General features: G+C 47.3%; 1 protein-coding gene across 2 annotated transcripts in view; it reads right to left on the minus strand.

The window, feature by feature from the left end:
* LOC102956214 (SREBF chaperone) overlaps positions 1-16,158 on the minus strand; it is a 73,312-nt gene that overhangs the window by 12,137 nt on the left and 45,017 nt on the right. For both annotated transcript variants that reach the window (XM_042978814.1, XM_042978815.1), the window contains exons 3-6: positions 10,936-11,065; positions 1,598-1,755; positions 591-811; positions 306-411 (exon numbers count right to left, since the gene is read on the minus strand). In XM_042978814.1, the coding sequence (XP_042834748.1) occupies positions 306-411; positions 591-811; positions 1,598-1,755; positions 10,936-11,065 (615 nt within the window). The remainder of the gene's footprint in view (positions 1-305; positions 412-590; positions 812-1,597; positions 1,756-10,935; positions 11,066-16,158) is intronic.

Consider the following 16,158-nt stretch of genomic DNA (forward strand, 5'->3'; position numbering starts at 1 on the left):
GGCCACATGAGGCTCAGTAGTCTCCAGCTGGGGACCCCTGCCACAGGCTCAAGAAAGCCCAGTGGAGGCATCAAGACACTAAATTTGCCAGCCCTGCCTTAGTCCCTATTCTTAACCAGGAGTCAGGTCACCCCGCTCAAATGTGAAAAGACAGCATCCCTCGATCTAAGAGAGAGAAACATTTCAACGGGAGGCCTGAAAACCCCAAGTTCCCAGGGGGGCATTCTGGACACCCTAGACCAGAACAGGGACTAGTCAAAGCTTCATACCATTCCCAGCCAGGAGCCCCGAGCCGACAGCCTTACTTGGCATGGTAGCGCTGGAAGACCAGGGTAATGGTGTAGGAGACCATCCTCTTCCTGGTGTAGAGGCTCACCCCGCTGTACTTCCCAGGAACACCAAACAGCAAGTCTGCAGATGGAAACCAGGAGGTACTGACAGAAAAAGGCAGCTTCTGTAGAGCCGCCAAGGACCCCTCCCACACCCTAAAAAACATAGGGTAACCCCTGATCTGTCAGAGCACCCATCAAAAAGGACATAGTGACCAACAGGCACCCTTGCGGGCCCCTAGGGAATCTGCCCTGGGGTACCTTTGAGCGTGGCTGAGGTCTGTAGGGTTTTGGGCTCATGCTGGTGGATGGTCCCAATGATGTCAGGATCAGCATGGAAGCGTTCCCGGTCATTCTGCCAAAAGTTCCCAGGGGATAGCAGCAGGCACCCATGCTCAGGAAGTAAGTTCCGGAGCTTCCTGAGGCCAGGCAGTAGGTCGGTCACCTGCAGGCATACCTCCTCCAGGCCCCTGGTCCCGGAACTGTGCAGGACATAGGACAAGGCATCTGTCATGTCTGCGAGCACAGGGCAGGCCCACTGCACTTACAGAGGGACCCTCTGTCATCAGGTTCCCAGATGCCTGGTATCTCTAAGAGCCTAAGGATTAGGGCAGCAGGAGAAAGTTCTTTTAGGTGGCCAACAACCAAACCATGTCGTTGACTGACCTCCAAAGCACATTTGGGGCCCAAGCCTCTCTAAGTAAGTTCTGGGAACATGCACAACCTCCCACCGATGAAGACACCTCAGCCAATTCAGTGGGCAAAGAGGCGAGGGTGAAAATTAGGGGCTTCATTTCATTCACCAGAATGCATGTCAAAGCCCTCAGCTAACTAAAACCCAGCGGAGCGGGTGAAGCAGCCTGTGAAGCCAGCACAGGCTGGGGAGTGCCACCCGGGCTGGGGCTTCAGAAGCGATCCCCAGGGGAAGTGTGCTTCTCCTCAGCTCGGCTACCACCACCATATCCACATCTCATAACCGTTGGGCAATAAGCCATCTGAGGCGCGAGGCAGGCAGTTCCCCGTCAGCTCATCACAGGGTCAGCCCCGTGGACACCTACTCTGTCTGAGACCTGCGGATGAAACTATGTGTGTCATCCGTGTAGGTCGAGGGGTAGTGGGGCCACAATGTGAAAGTGGCTCACCCGCCATTCTCACTTGTGCAATTTCTGCAGCACTGGCTGGCGCAGTGGAATCACACCGAGGACCGTACGCCCTCCACCTTCAGTAGGGAACAGATTCAGGGAGGCTGGGGGCACTGACAGGGATACCTGTCTCTCAGCACGTGGTTCCGGATCTCTTCCACCAGCTGGAATGCCCGGGACAGAGGTGAACGAAACACATCTACTGCCAGGAGGTTCTTGTGCCAGGGAGACACTGAAGACTTCACAAATATCTGCTGGATATAAGCCACCGGGGCACCCACGTACTGCAGAAGAAATAGGGCAGGGGTGAAAATGTCAGCTCGGCACATGAGGGAGAAACGGGCCCACACTCAATAAGGATTTACTGAGCATCTACTATGGGTAAAGCACTGTGGGGCCCAAAGGATGGGCCTTCAAAAGTGAAGACATCTCCAAGGGGTTCTTTGCAATTTATGAACCACATTCCTACACACTTCCCCATAGATCAGGGGTCGGCAGACTATGGCTACAGGCTAAATCAAGCCCAGCGCCTGCTTTTCTAAATCAAGTTTTCCTGGAACACAACCAGGCCCACTCCATTCTGTCCTGTCCACGACTGCTTTCCCACAATAATGGCAGAGGTGAGTGTTCACAACAGAGACCGTGTAACCCACAAAGCCTCAAACATTCATCATCTAGCCCTCTATGGAAAACGTCTGCCGACTTCACAGTAGACCATCAGCTCCCAGCAGGGTGCACCCTGTCTTACTGATCCTCCCATCTGCAGGTCAGCGGTTTTTAAAGACCGAAAGACCCAACTTTAAATCCCAGCTCTCCAAGTGTATGGCCCTGGAAACATTTTTGACTTCTCTGGATTTCAGTTTCCTCACTGTGAAAGGGGGGTGACTGACATTCACCCTGCAGCATCAAGATGCACACACATCTCACACCACACAGACACACGTGTGTATACAAATAGCACGTGCAGAGACAGGTATTAATGGAAATGTTAGCAATAGACAGTGTGGCACATCATTTCATCAACCCCCCACAATAGTCCTCTGAGACGCAAGGTGACTAGCTGGGGCTTCATAACTCCCGCAGGGTGCTGCAAGGTCTCAAACCCATGTCTCCTCAATGGACATCACACACTTTTTCACTAGAACCTGCCATCTGCCCTGAAAGAGCTAACAACAAGCACCTAAGTAACCAAAGTGTTCAGACACGTCTCAGGCAAGCCAGGAACTCCCAGTGATGGAGCGGTCATGGAGCACCCCCATAATGAGGTACTGGATTAGCCGTGGCAGGATTACAGCCAAGGGAGAAGGTGAGTGGAGCCACGAGGTGGGCAAGGACTGGCAGGAGAGGGACAGTGAGGGCCTCAGGGGTGCCAGGGACACCGAGAGCACAGACAGTCTAGATAGCACTAAGGAGTCCTGTCAGGTAGTAACACAAATCACAGCTAAAATGAGGGGTGGCTATGATGACGCCTGACTGAGCTGCCTGGATTCTAACCAGTTGCCAAAGAAAAGCCCCTGAGTGTCTCTGAGACGGTGACCAGATGAACACAGTGCTCTGGAAGGCTGCCCTGGAGTTACACTGTCATCCAACTGGAGGCAGGGAACACCGTCCACGGCCGTGACGTACTGTGGTGCCGGCTGGAGGGAGCTGAGAGGGCGATCCCCACACCTGTGTCGCCACCAGGGACTCCACAGGGTGGGGGAGTAGATGAAAGGCCACTTAGCCCCTCGATGATGCCTGACTACAGGTTATTGCACAGGCGAAGGTCAGGATGCTGAACACGAATGGCAAGTTAAGGTCTCCTGGGCCCCTGGACACAAAGGAACAACTCAAGGCAACCACCTACGCCTTTGTGAAGTTTACACTTATGAAGCCATGTCTTACAAAGGCTCTGGGGACAGAAGGCTGCACCTGCTTTGTCATTTGCACGGGACTCAGGCTGCTAGAAGCCGGAGCTCGCTGCCGCAGGCTCTGACCTGAATAGCAGCTCATCGACTCAAGTCCTCACACAGGCCTGAATGGGGAGGAGCTGTCTGGAGACGAACAGCTCTACGAGGAGAGCCATCCCCAGGGCAATCATCCTCAAGCCCTGTGAAGGACACAGCGTATCATCCAGGGACAGCATGACACCAGGAAGCCTCCAGACCTGGGTTTGTTCCCACCGGGCACAAGGCTGTGACTGCACATACCACCTCTTCTGCCTTCCACTTCCACCTCCACCCTCAGGCCCACTGAGCCTGTGCAACTGAGCCCTTCGTTTCTGGGTGCAAAACTCCTTCTAGCTCCTGGGCCCTCCACTTCTTCTCCAGCCTCCTTCCCACCCAGGCACCTTCTCCCCAGCCAGGACCATTCGGACCACCATTTCAATGAAGTACTAACGAACATCTCAGAAACTAGAGCCCTCTCCCTGGGCTCTAGGGATGGCTCTAGGAGTTCTAGGAGCACACTGCTTCCCAAATATTTTTAAGTTTCTGCCTGGAAATGTACATATTACTACTACCATCATCAGTTTTAGGGGAGAGGATCCAGGCTTTCATCAGATTTTCACAGGAACATGTAACTCCTTCACCCCAGACCTCTCTCTCCTTTGTCCTTCCACCAGCGCTGGGTAAATCCACAGCTCCTCTGTTTGCACGCCTCAGGCGGCCAGCCTCAACAAACAAGAACCATGGACCAGTGATTCTTACTGCACATCCCTGCTTCCCGGCCTTGGCCTCCTTCTGCTGGCAGCCTCTTGATACACCCGGACTTCCAAATGAACTTCTCAAGCAGCTATTCCAAGTTTTTCCAACTCTTCCAAGATCTTGAGTCCCCTCATTTATCACGATCGTAGCAAACTCGTCACCCAACATATGTGCCCGCGACCCCCTCTTATGGGCATCAAAATTCTCTTACAGTGGTTTATTCAATAGGCATGCGCCTGACTCTTGTCATTCACTACCTCAGTTTGGGATCCCCAGTAGCAGACCCTAAGCTGGGTGGCTTATTCGGAAGGTACAGAAAATACAGGAAGGGGAGTAAAGGCAGGAACAAGGGAGGGAAAGCAGCCAACAAAGGGTGTTACTGGACAAGTGACCTCTGTCAGTAATGGGGTTTAGCTGAGTCATCCCATCTGAAAGATCAGAGAGCTGAGGTATTACATACCAACCCCTGCAGCTACTGCTCGAGTGCTGCTCCCGGGGGGCATGAATCCTCCAGCACCTCAGGCCTTCACCAGAGATGCTCTGATGTATGAGATGCAGAAACTGGTGGCTGGAAAGCAGGCAGGCAGGCACTAAAATAAAAGGGTAGCCGGGATGTGGGCAGGGCCCACCACTCACTGCACTAGGCCTGATCATAATCACTACTGGACATTCAAGGGAGAAACAGACATGGAAACAGACACAACACGTGGTATCCAAAGTGAGCGATGGAGGAAGCACAAGGGCCAGCGGATCCAGATGCCTGTGGGCAAAGAGGGCGGACTCCTCACTAGATGGAGGCTGTGGCAGGTAGTCTTCTAACTAACACGGCTCCAGTAACCCCCACCTCCTGATGCTCCTGCCCACAGGCAATCCCCCTGGAGAGAGGGCTACACCCAGCGACCTGCTTCTGGCAAACAGACTACAACAAAAGTAATGACATGTCACTTCTGAGACTTGGTTACACAAGACTATGATTCTTGAGGACGTTATGCTGGGTGAAATTAGCCAGTCAGTACTGTACAATTCTACTTATATGAGGTACCTAAAGTCGTGAAATTTATACAGACAGAAAGAATGGCAGGTGGCAGGGGTATTAATGGGTACAAAGTTTCTGTTTTACAAGATGAAAAGTTATAGAGATGGATGGTTGCACAACATGAATGTATTTAATACCAGTGCACTATACACTTAAAAAGGGTTTAGATGATAAATTTTATGTTGTATTTTGCCACACACAAAAATAAAAATTGGAAGGATAAAAGGACTATGATTCTTCCTCTGCCCCCCTCTTTTGGAACCACCACTCTGATGAAGTCAGCCATATGTCAGCTGCTCTGGAAGGTCCACAAAACAAGGAATTAAAGGGGCCCTCGGCCAACACCCGGTGAGGAATGAAGACCCTCAGCTCAACAGCCTGCAAGGAGCCCGTTGCCAGGTGGGTGCTGAGAGAGCCTGAAAGTCAGGTGTCCCCACACCGGGCTTGGAGAAGAGTACAGCCTTGGCTGACACCTTGAGTTCAGCCTTGGGAGACCGGGAGCTATGGGACCCAGATAAGAAAACCAAGGCCCAGAGAGACAACAGGATATGTCCAAGGACACAGCTGACAGACAGTCCAGCCAGGATTAAAGCCAGGGCTGCCCAATTCTCAATCCTGTTGTTTCTCAACAGCCAGCATGCCTGGGTGGTTGGGAACCATGAGAGTTCCTGCAGGAAACAGATGGGAAGGCCCAACATGAGCAGTGTAGGAGGGGAGCTGAGGTCCTAGGGATCCCTGGGGTCTCTGGCCACCAGCACTGACAGTATGAGGCCCCTGATCAGGGCTCCTTGGAATTCCTGTGTCCAGGCTCAGCCAGCCACCACAAACATTGCAATGCTGCCCCTGGTAGCCTAACCAGCTCTGCGGCCTGCCAGGTAGGGCTTAGTGTGAAGTTCAGGTTTCATGATGACCTGGTCTGGGAGAGCCAGGCCAGTGCAAGGGACCTCAGGCTTGTTTTGTTTAAAACACAGTCCTTCCTTTACATGCAGACAGAGCAAACTCCATGGAGTTTACCTTCACACTGACACACCCAGAAGCTCTTTTCAGAACATGACAGAGGACTCCTGTTAACTCAGCTCTTCTGGAAAACATGGCTGCTGATCTGTCCCCCAGCCCTGGGCAGGTAAGTGGGTGTGGTGTGGTGGGAATGGCGGTCTCAGGGGACCCACCTGGGTTCAACTTCCAGTGCCAGCCCTGGCTGTGCACCTTGGACAATGGTGTCCACATTCTCTAAGCCCCAGTCTCTTACTAGGGAACAGGGATGGAGTCCCAGACCTCACCTCATCACTGAGAAGACCAAACAAAACAACACACATAACCATCTGGCAAAGTGGCCAAAAACAGGTCACTTATATGTAGTCACATTATCATGGCTTAAAACTATTATAATTGGATTTGGCATCTCCTGAGGATCTATCTCTCCATCCCTTGCACACCCCGACCCTTTCCCTAAGCATGGTCACCTCTGTCTCTAAGTTTCTCCAAGTTCAATACAACTGATCTTCTTACTGCCACTTTCCTCAAGCTGATGCTTCTCAGGGACTGGCTTCCCACTGCCCAATTAAAGTTGAAACCCCACAACTTGGGGTTCAACTTGGTCCCACCTTATCAACTATCATGCTCCAAGAAAAATGCCTCACTTTACACTCTTGGTCTGCTAAATAAGCCGTGCTGTTTCTCTATTCAACAAGAAGCCTTTCTTGAGCATCTACTATGTTAAAATGTTGGACTATATACGTTTGAATGGAAAATGATCTCTAGTGGGTGGAAACAGAGCACAGAGGGGAGGCAGGTCACGAATCTGCAAGAGAGCTGCGGAAGGCTTTCTGGAGACCGTGGCATCTGAGCTCAGGCTAAAGGATAAGGAGTGCAGGCCTGGTGCGCCCCAAAGGGCAGTCCAAGCATGTGAACTTTGGTCACCCTCCAGAACTTTGGCCAGATCTGAGCAATGACGATGACAACAGTGATAGCCACAAACATGTGTCAAGTGCAAGTGATGGGCCAGGCACTGCACTAAGCCTTTGCATGCCTTCATGTAATCCTCTGACAATGTCTAACGTAGGTATGATTATCATCCCCATTTTCTGAATGCAGAAACGAGGGAAAAAAAGGTATTAAGTAACTTGCCCAAGGTCACACGCGTGTGCAAAACGGAAAGTCTCTACCATTTCTACTTTGCTCTTCCCTTCCTTTGGTAGAAACATCCCTCTTTCAGAAAGAAGTGTCCCTCTGAACCCAACAAAGCTACTGGTTAGTGATTCCAACAGAGGATGGGCCTAAGAGCACCAGGACCTGGCAGGGTGGATCAGAGTCCCCTCTGCAGGACACACAAAAGCAAAAATGCACACTGCAGCTGTCATCACACTATGGGGCCACTACAGCTAAAGGGGAGAAAGACGACTGTACAGAAAGCCACCTCCAGCATATGGAAAGACTTACAATTCAATAAAAAGAAATCCAAACAACTTCATTCAAAATGGGCAACACCTAAAAACATCAAAGAAAGATATGCAAATACAATAAACACGACATTAGTCATCTGGGAAACGCAAATTAAAACCACAGGGAGATTACTCTATACATCCATTAGAAAGCTTTTTAAAAATTTTGTGCCAAGAGTTTTATGGCCTGAAGACTGAACTTTAATGTTTGGGAATGTAAAAAATAACTTAAGAGGCTGACGGATGTGGAAAGAATGGCATTTCTCCTCCGCGGTCTTCCCCAAACCCATACCCCAGTCTATCTAGAAAAAAACAGACAAATCCCACTGGAGGAGCACTCTACAAAATACCTGGCCGCCACTCCAAACTGTCAAGGTCATCAAAGATAAGGGACGTCTGCAAAACTGTTGTAGCCAAGGGAGGCCACAGGGAAAGTAACCACTAAATTTAATGTGGTACCCTAAATGGAATCTTGGGACAGAAAAAGGACATTAGGTAAAAACTAAGAAAATTTGGTTTCCTTAGTTTTCCTTAGTGACAGTTTCTCAGAATTTCTTCGTTTTTGATAACCTTGACAATTTTAAGGAGTAGTGGTCAGGTACTGTATAAAAAGTCCCTCAACTGGGATTCATCCAACTTCCCATAATTAGGCTGGGGTTATGGGTTTCTGGGAGAAAGACCAGAGGTAGAGTGCCTCACCTGTCACACATCAAGGGTATGTACTATCAGCCTGATCTATCACTGCTGACATTGACCCTGACCTCCTTGCTGGGGAGGTAACTGTCTGGTTCTCCACTGTAAAGTGATTCTTTGCTCCCTCTCTCCATATAGTATTCTCTGGAAGGAAGTCACTACGCACAGTCCACGCTTAAGGAAGAGAAGTTATATTCTAATCCCTTGAGGGAGAGTATTTACAAAAATTATTTAGAATTTTTGCCTGGATTTATCTATTTTCCCCCATTTACTTAATCACATGAACTCAAGATATTTTATACTCTGGGTTATAATCCAATACTACTTTATTTTATTGCAAAATATCTTTTGTTTTCCAGCACTGGCCATTGGGAACTCTTTCAGTTGGCTCCTGTGACCCTTTGACATATATTTATTTTGAACTGACATCTTTGTCTTCTCTTTCTAACCAGACAGATCTCCCCAGAAGCTGTGAGGCTCTACGTGTCCCCTAGATCATCCTGCTGGGTACACTGCAGAATGTAAACATATGCTGAATACAGGAATGAATGGAGGAATGAAGGATGTTCTGGTTCCTTAGTGGGCAGCAGGTGCTTGCATTGTTGTGCCCAGTGCCTGAGCCTCCTGATTTTCCTTTGGAAATGGTCCTCTCTTGTTCTAAGCCTAGTGATGGTGACAACTAGCTGATGAAGCCAGTCAACAAAGCACCACCTTCATCACAGGATTTGGGTTGGGGACAGGCAAGCTACCTCACTTAGATACAACCTGGCACCTTCTCATCCTGCACTGGATTAGATATTGCAAGAACATAAGGGTCAAGCTGCTGGAGCTTTTAAGCAGATCAAGAGTGGAGCGAAAAGAGCTGAGAGGTGAACTCCTTTTGAGGCCCAAACCATAGTGTTCTTGAGTTCTAGGACTCTAAAAATTCCTTTTGATTACTCTGGTTTGAGCTGAGTTTTCTCTTCCTTATAACTAAATCAGTCCTTACTGCTCCTATATTGCTGGCCTGAATTTTTATCATGGATGGTCAGTGGAGGTAAGAGAACTGACCCCTGACCTGCAAGACACTAGGTGACTGCACTGAGGCCTGGGTCCTTCTCAATCCTTTAAGGGGTGGGGGCTCCAAAGAGAGAGAAAACAGCCAATCTTCTGACTGCTGAGCCCTGAAGTTATTTGTACACCTACTTACTATCATCATCCCAGACCAATGAAGGGCATTAAGGAAGTTTAAAGAGCTCACAAACAAGTCACCTCCCCAACAGCCGTACCATTAAATACCTACCATGTATTATCAGGCCAACCGAACTCTTCTAGTCATGAAACATCCACAAACACAGACTCCCCTGTTGTGACCACATACCATCAGTTCCATAATGTGGTACAACTGCTTCAAGAGATTAATGAAGGTAAAAGGTCTGAACCAAGAAGGTCCCATAGTGAGCCAATGGTCAAGCTGGTACATGAAGTTACAGAACCAGTTTCTGCCAGCACCACACCATGCTCCCTCTGACCTTCATGGACAGAGTCCCATTAAGCCAGATTAATATATGGCTTAACACACACCTATCTTACCAGCTATGTCTCTATTTCAGCAACAGTAGGGGCAAGTTTACAACAAGTTACCTGACTGCTATATTACCTATAAAGGACAGAGAGGAATGTATCATCACTGTCAGAGACAGGGTGGAAAAGGAAGAGCTCTGTTCCCCAGGCTTTGGTTTTCCTCCTCAAAAATACACTCAGTCCAGCACAAATCCATGGGACCAAAGCACAATGTATGAAGGAAGGACACTTCATCTACTACCTGGCAGGTAAAAGCTTTCGAAATGGGCTAATCGAGCTTGTAAGATTTCCAAATAACGAGTCCAGCGTCACAGCGGGTTAAGTCCTCTACCTGAGACCCTCAGCTAGAGCAACCATTACGTCCTCGGCTACATCAGTGCTCAGCTCAGAGGCAATCAACTGAGAATACTATGGCCCAGAACAATCAGGGACCTGGGGTCAGGAGTCCTGGAGTTCTGATCCAGTGCTGACCCCATCTATAACTAGGTAACTGAGGCACTTCATCACCCTGGGCCCCCTTTCCTAACTATAAAAGAGATTTAAAAAACCCAAAACACAAAAACTCAACACTTTTTACCAAACTTCACTGTGAGGAGAAAATCAGACGTGACATCTGAAAACATGAGGTGCACACTGATATATGAGACCCTGATCACAGATCATTCTCTAAGGATGCTCCATGGCTCTCGTGACCACTTGGGACAAGGAGGAGATGGCCTGCTTGCCAGAGCACTGCTTGGGCCCGGGCATGGTATGTGAACAGTCCAGGTAGGACTCTAGACCCATCTGGCCATAGCTACAACCACCACAGATCCCACCTGGCTGTTGAGGACAGTCACATTTTTGTGTCACTTGGCGTTTCCTTTCAAAAAAGGTTATTCATTAACTGTGTAATGAAATATTTGTGGTGTCTTTGTAAAAGCTGTTCAAGTACATGTACCCACCAATCCGAAGCTGGCCACCCTCACTCTCACTCCCAGAACCCCTGCCTTGGCCAATTTCCACCCAACCCTCAGGGCTCTCCCCAGACACACACTGAGCACCTACCCACTCTGGCCGCTCACTGGGCTCCCCTGGTTTGTGGTCAGAGGCCACAGGTGGGGGCGAGTAGTCCTTCACAGGAGTGGTGAACTCCACCGGTCCTGTCCCTGGCAGGGGCAGTTTCAGCAGTGGGCAGCTGGGACGAACAAGAAGGAGAGAAGGGTTAGGACATGGCAGGAGCACAATCTGCGCCGAAATGAGTGACACAGGGGCCAGCACAGCCGCACTGCATTCTCCCTGCTGGGACTGTATGTGTGTGCACAATATCGGAGTCATAAAACTTTGGAACTAGAAAGACACTCAGAAGACACCCAGATCAGAATATCAGAATTTTTCAAGCTCAGAGCACCTGGATGGCTCAGCCAGTTAAGTGTCCGACTCTTGGTTTCAGCTCAGGTCATGATCTTATGGTTTGTGAGATCGAGCCACATGTTGGGCTCAGAGCTGACAGGATGGAGCCTGCTTGGGATTCATTCATTTATTTATTCATTCATTCATTCATTCTCTCTCTCCTCTCTCTGCCCCTCCCCACGTGCACACATGTGCCCATTCTCTCTCTCAAACTTAAAAAAAAAAAAAAGAACTTTTCCAAAAAAAAACAGGATGCGTGGATGGCTCAGTTAGGCATCCAACTTCGGCTCAGGTCATGATCTTACAGTTCATGGGTTTGAGCACCATGCTGGGCTCTGTGCTGACAGCTTGGAGCCTGCTTCGGATTCTGTGTCTCCCTCTCTCTCTGCCCCTCCCCTGCTCGCAACTGTCTCTCTCTCTCTCTCAAAAATAAACATTAAAAAAAAAAAAACTTTCAAGCTTATTTTTAGCCACAGAAAGCTTACAAGGAAGTCCAATTGATAAAACAGACTGGATGAATATTTTTAGAGACATAATAAAGATGCTAAAAAAAAAAAAAAAACCTTGTCAAATTAAAAGACAACAATAAGAAACTGGGGGGGGGGGGGGGATGTATAAAAATCCAGAAGGAGGGGCGCCTGGGTGGCTCAGTCGGTTAGGCGTCTCTTCAGCTCAGGTCATGATCTACCAGTTTGTGAGTTTGAGCCCCGTGTCAGGCTCTGTGCTGACAGCTCAGAGCCTGAAGCCTGCTTCGGATTCTGTGTCTCCTTCTCTCTCTGACCCTCCCCCACTCACACTCTGTCTCTCTCAAGAATAAACAAACATTAAATAAATAAATAAATAAATAAAAATAAAAATAAAAATAAAAATCCAGAAGGATCCTGATGTACATTGCTGGGCAACTGCTCCAATTTAAAAAGACCACAAAAATTGTATATAACACACTGAGGGTGTATTTTACACTAGATTTTACACTAGACCCACCACTCACACAGGAAAAGCCCCGGCCTTACAACAAAAAGCTGGCAAACCCATGTACGTTTTCATTTTGTGCCATGTCTCACTTTTTAACAAAACGTTTGTTTTTAATTTACAACTTTGATACAATACATGTACAAACCTTAACTATCTGGTGCAATGAACTTTTACATAGGCACACACCTGGGTAACCGCTGCCTAGATCAAGCTATAGAACATTTCCAGGACCTCAGAAGGCAGCTTTGTGCCCTTGCCCAGTGAAGAGCACCCCAAACTACTAGCAGAACTTCCATCACCATAAACTCGTTTTGCCTTTGTAATGACTTATACATAAAATCACCCATGCTACGGGTGTTCTCTTTTGTGACTGGCTGCTTTCACCTAAATTTTATCTGCTAGATTCATCCATACATATCAGATCATTCTTTCCCGTAGGTATGTGCTATTCCGCTGAATTATACACTACCCTGCATTTATCCATTCCACTGTCGAGGAACCTGCAGCTGTTTCCAGTTTCAGTTATGAAGAATAGAGTTATTACGGTCATTTTCATAGATGGCTTTTGGTGGCCATCAGCACTCATTTCTGTTGGGTGTGTTCCCAGAAGGAAGTGTTCTTTTATAGTGTATATGTTTGGCTTTGTAGAGAATACCAATTCTCCAAAGTAGTTGTACAAACGTATGTTCCCACCAGCAGTGTGACAAGAGTTCCAACTGCTCCAAATCCTTGCCACCTCTTGACACTGTCAGGCCAATTAAATGTAACCACGTGGAAGAGGACGTAGTGGTATCTCCCTGCGGTTTCAATGTGCAGCAATGTGGAAAATTCTTTCATGTGTTTGCTGGCCATTCAGACATAACCTCTTGTGAAGTCCCTCTTCTGTTTAATTGGGTTGGCTGTCTTTTCCTCATTGATTTTTAGTTCTTTATATATTCTAGACAGGAGTACTGAGTCGTCCTCACAGCTACACATTTCCCTCGTAGTACGACTATCAACAGCATCCCATTAGATTTGGTATTTCGTGGGGCGCCTGGGTGGCTCAGTCGGTTAAGTGTCCGACTTCAACTCAGGTCATGATTTCGCGGTCTGTGAGTTCGAGCCCCGCGTCGGGCTCTGGGCTGACGGCTCGGAGCCTGGAGCCTGCTTCCGATTCTGTGTCTCCCTCTCTCTCTGACCCTCCCCCGTTCATGCTCTGTCTCTCTCTGTCTCAAAAATAAATAAACGTTAACAATAAAAATAAAAAAAAAAAAGATTTGGTATTTTGTGTCTTTGTTTTTGTCCTCACCTCAAGGTATTTTCTGAATTTCCCTTCTGACTTCTTGACTCATTGGTTGTTTTAGAATATCCTGTTTAACTTCCACCTACTTGTGAATTTTCCAGTTTTCCTTCTAGTATGTTTAGTTTCATTCCCTTGCGATTGGAAAAGATATTCTATCTGATTTCAGTCTTCTTTAATTCATCAAGACTTGTCTGTGGCCTAACGGATGGTCTATCCTGGAGACTGCTCCGCGAGCACTTGAGAGCATGTCTTCTGCTGTTGCTGGGTGTTCTCTGCATGTCTGTTAGGTCTGGCTGGTTGACACTGTTGCTCAAGTCCTCCGTTTCCTTATCTTGCTGTCTCTTCTTGTATCTAGTACTGACAGCACAGAACTGAAATATCCAACTATAACTGGATTTCTCAATTTCTCATTTCAATTCTGTCCGTTTTTGCTTCATTTATTTTGTAGCCTTGTTATTAGGTGTGTGAATGTTTATAACTGTGATGCACTCTTGCTGTACTAAAGCATTTATCAATATGTAATATCCTTTATTTTGTTACCTTTTAGATGTTGTCTGACAATCATAGAGCCACTCTAGGTCTCTCTCTGTTACTGTTTGGCATGGAATATATTTTTCCATCCTTACTTTCAACTTCTTTGTGTTCTTATATCTCAAGTGTACTATGTATCTGAAATGTCTTGTTGACAGTATATAGATTCGTTGTAAATTTAATCTGCCAATGTCTCTCTTATTTTTTTTAAATTTTTTATGTTTATTTACTTTTTTTTTTTTTTTTTAATTTTTTTTTTAACGTTTATTTATTTTTGAGACAGAGAGAGACAGAGCATGAACAGGGGAGGAGCACAGAGAGAGGGAGACACAGAATCTGAAACAGGCTCCAGGCTCTGAGCTGTCAGCACAGAGCCCGATGCGGGGCTCGAACTCACGGACCGTGAGATCATGACCTGAGCTGAAGTCGGACGCTTAACCGACGAGCCACCCAGGCGCCCCTATGTTTATTTACTTTTGAGAGAAAGAGAGACAGAGCGTGAACAGGGAAGGGGCAGAGAGAGAGGGAGACACAGAATCCGAAGCAGGCTCCAGGCTGAGCTGTCAGCACAAAGCCCAATGCAGGGCTCGAACCCACAAACCGTGAGATCATGACCTGAGCCGAAGTCGGATGCTTAACCGACTGAGCCACCGAGGTGCCTCTCTCTTATTTTGTTTTTTTAAAGTTACTCATTTTTTTTTTTTAACGTTTATTTATTTTTGAGACAGAGACAGACAGAGCATGAACGGGGGAGGGGCAGAGAGAGAGGGAGACACAGAATCCGAAGCAGGCTCCGGGCTCTGAGCCATCAGCCCAGAGCCCGATGCGGGGCTCGAACTCACGGACCGTGAGATCATGACCTGGGCTGAAGTCAGATGCTTAACGGATTGAGCCACCCAGGCGCCCCTCTTATTTTTTTTAATGTTTATTTTTTGAAAGACGGCGCATGTACAAGCGTGCCAGTGGGGGAGGGGCAGAGAGAGAGAAGGAGCGGAATCCCAAAGAGGCTCTGCAGACAGCACTGTCAGCGCAGAACCCAGTGCGAGGCTCGATCGCACCAACCGTAAGTTCATGACCTGAGCTGAAATCAAGAGCCAGACACTTAACCAAACCACCCAAGCAACCCCAATGTCTCTCTTAATAGAAGAGTTAAATCCACTCCCATTTTATGTGATTACTAACAAGGAAGGGTTTACTTGTGCCATTTTATGTCTTGTATGACTTTTGTTCCTCAATTCCTCCAATTGCTGCCCTTTTTTGTATTTGGCTAATTTTTTTATGTGCCACTTTGACTCCCTTCTTTCATTTTCTGTATTTTCAAGTTACTGTTTGGTTACCATAGGGATTACAATTATTATTAACAACTTACAACAACCCAGATTGAATAGCGTTGTTAAAGAGGGGTTCTGCAGATGTGAGCAGGCAGGAGAAAGATCAGTGACCTTGAAAATAAGACAGCTGAAATTATCCAGTCTAAGAAGCTTAGTTTCCATAGTGTCTAAACACTTTGCTATATATCTGTTTCTTCCCTTCTATATTGTTATTGCCACAGATTACGATTTATACATTGTATGCCCATCACTACAGATCTAAAATTACTATTCAGTGCCCCTGCCTTTTAAATCATAAAAGACAGACGTTACAAACCAAACCAAAAATATAAAAGTCTGGTTATATTTACTAGTGTTACTTTTATTTATGGTTTCAAATTATTGTCTAGTATCCCTTCACTTCAGCCTGAAGGACTTGCTTTAGTGTTTCCTGTAGTGCAGGCCCGCTCAGCTTTTGTTTATATGGATATCTCTATTTCTCCTTCATTACCGAAGTCTAGTTTTGTAGAATATAGGATACTTGATTTTTTTCATTCAAAATTTAAAACGTTTTCTCATTGCCTTCTGGCCTCCATGGTTTCTGAGGAGAAATCAGCTGTCAATCACATGGAGACTCCCTTGTACATGAACACTTGCTCCTCTCTCGATGCTTCCAAAAGCCAAGGTTCAGCTGTTTGGAGACAGGCGTCAAAGGCTGTTTCTGGAGATTCAGCTAAGGTTCTGCTTTGGAAAGCCCTGCACAACACAGACTAACCTCTG

The sequence above is a fragment of the Panthera tigris genome, chromosome A2, assembly GCF_018350195.1.
Source record: "Panthera tigris isolate Pti1 chromosome A2, P.tigris_Pti1_mat1.1, whole genome shotgun sequence".
NCBI classification, from domain to species: Eukaryota; Metazoa; Chordata; class Mammalia; order Carnivora; family Felidae; genus Panthera; species Panthera tigris.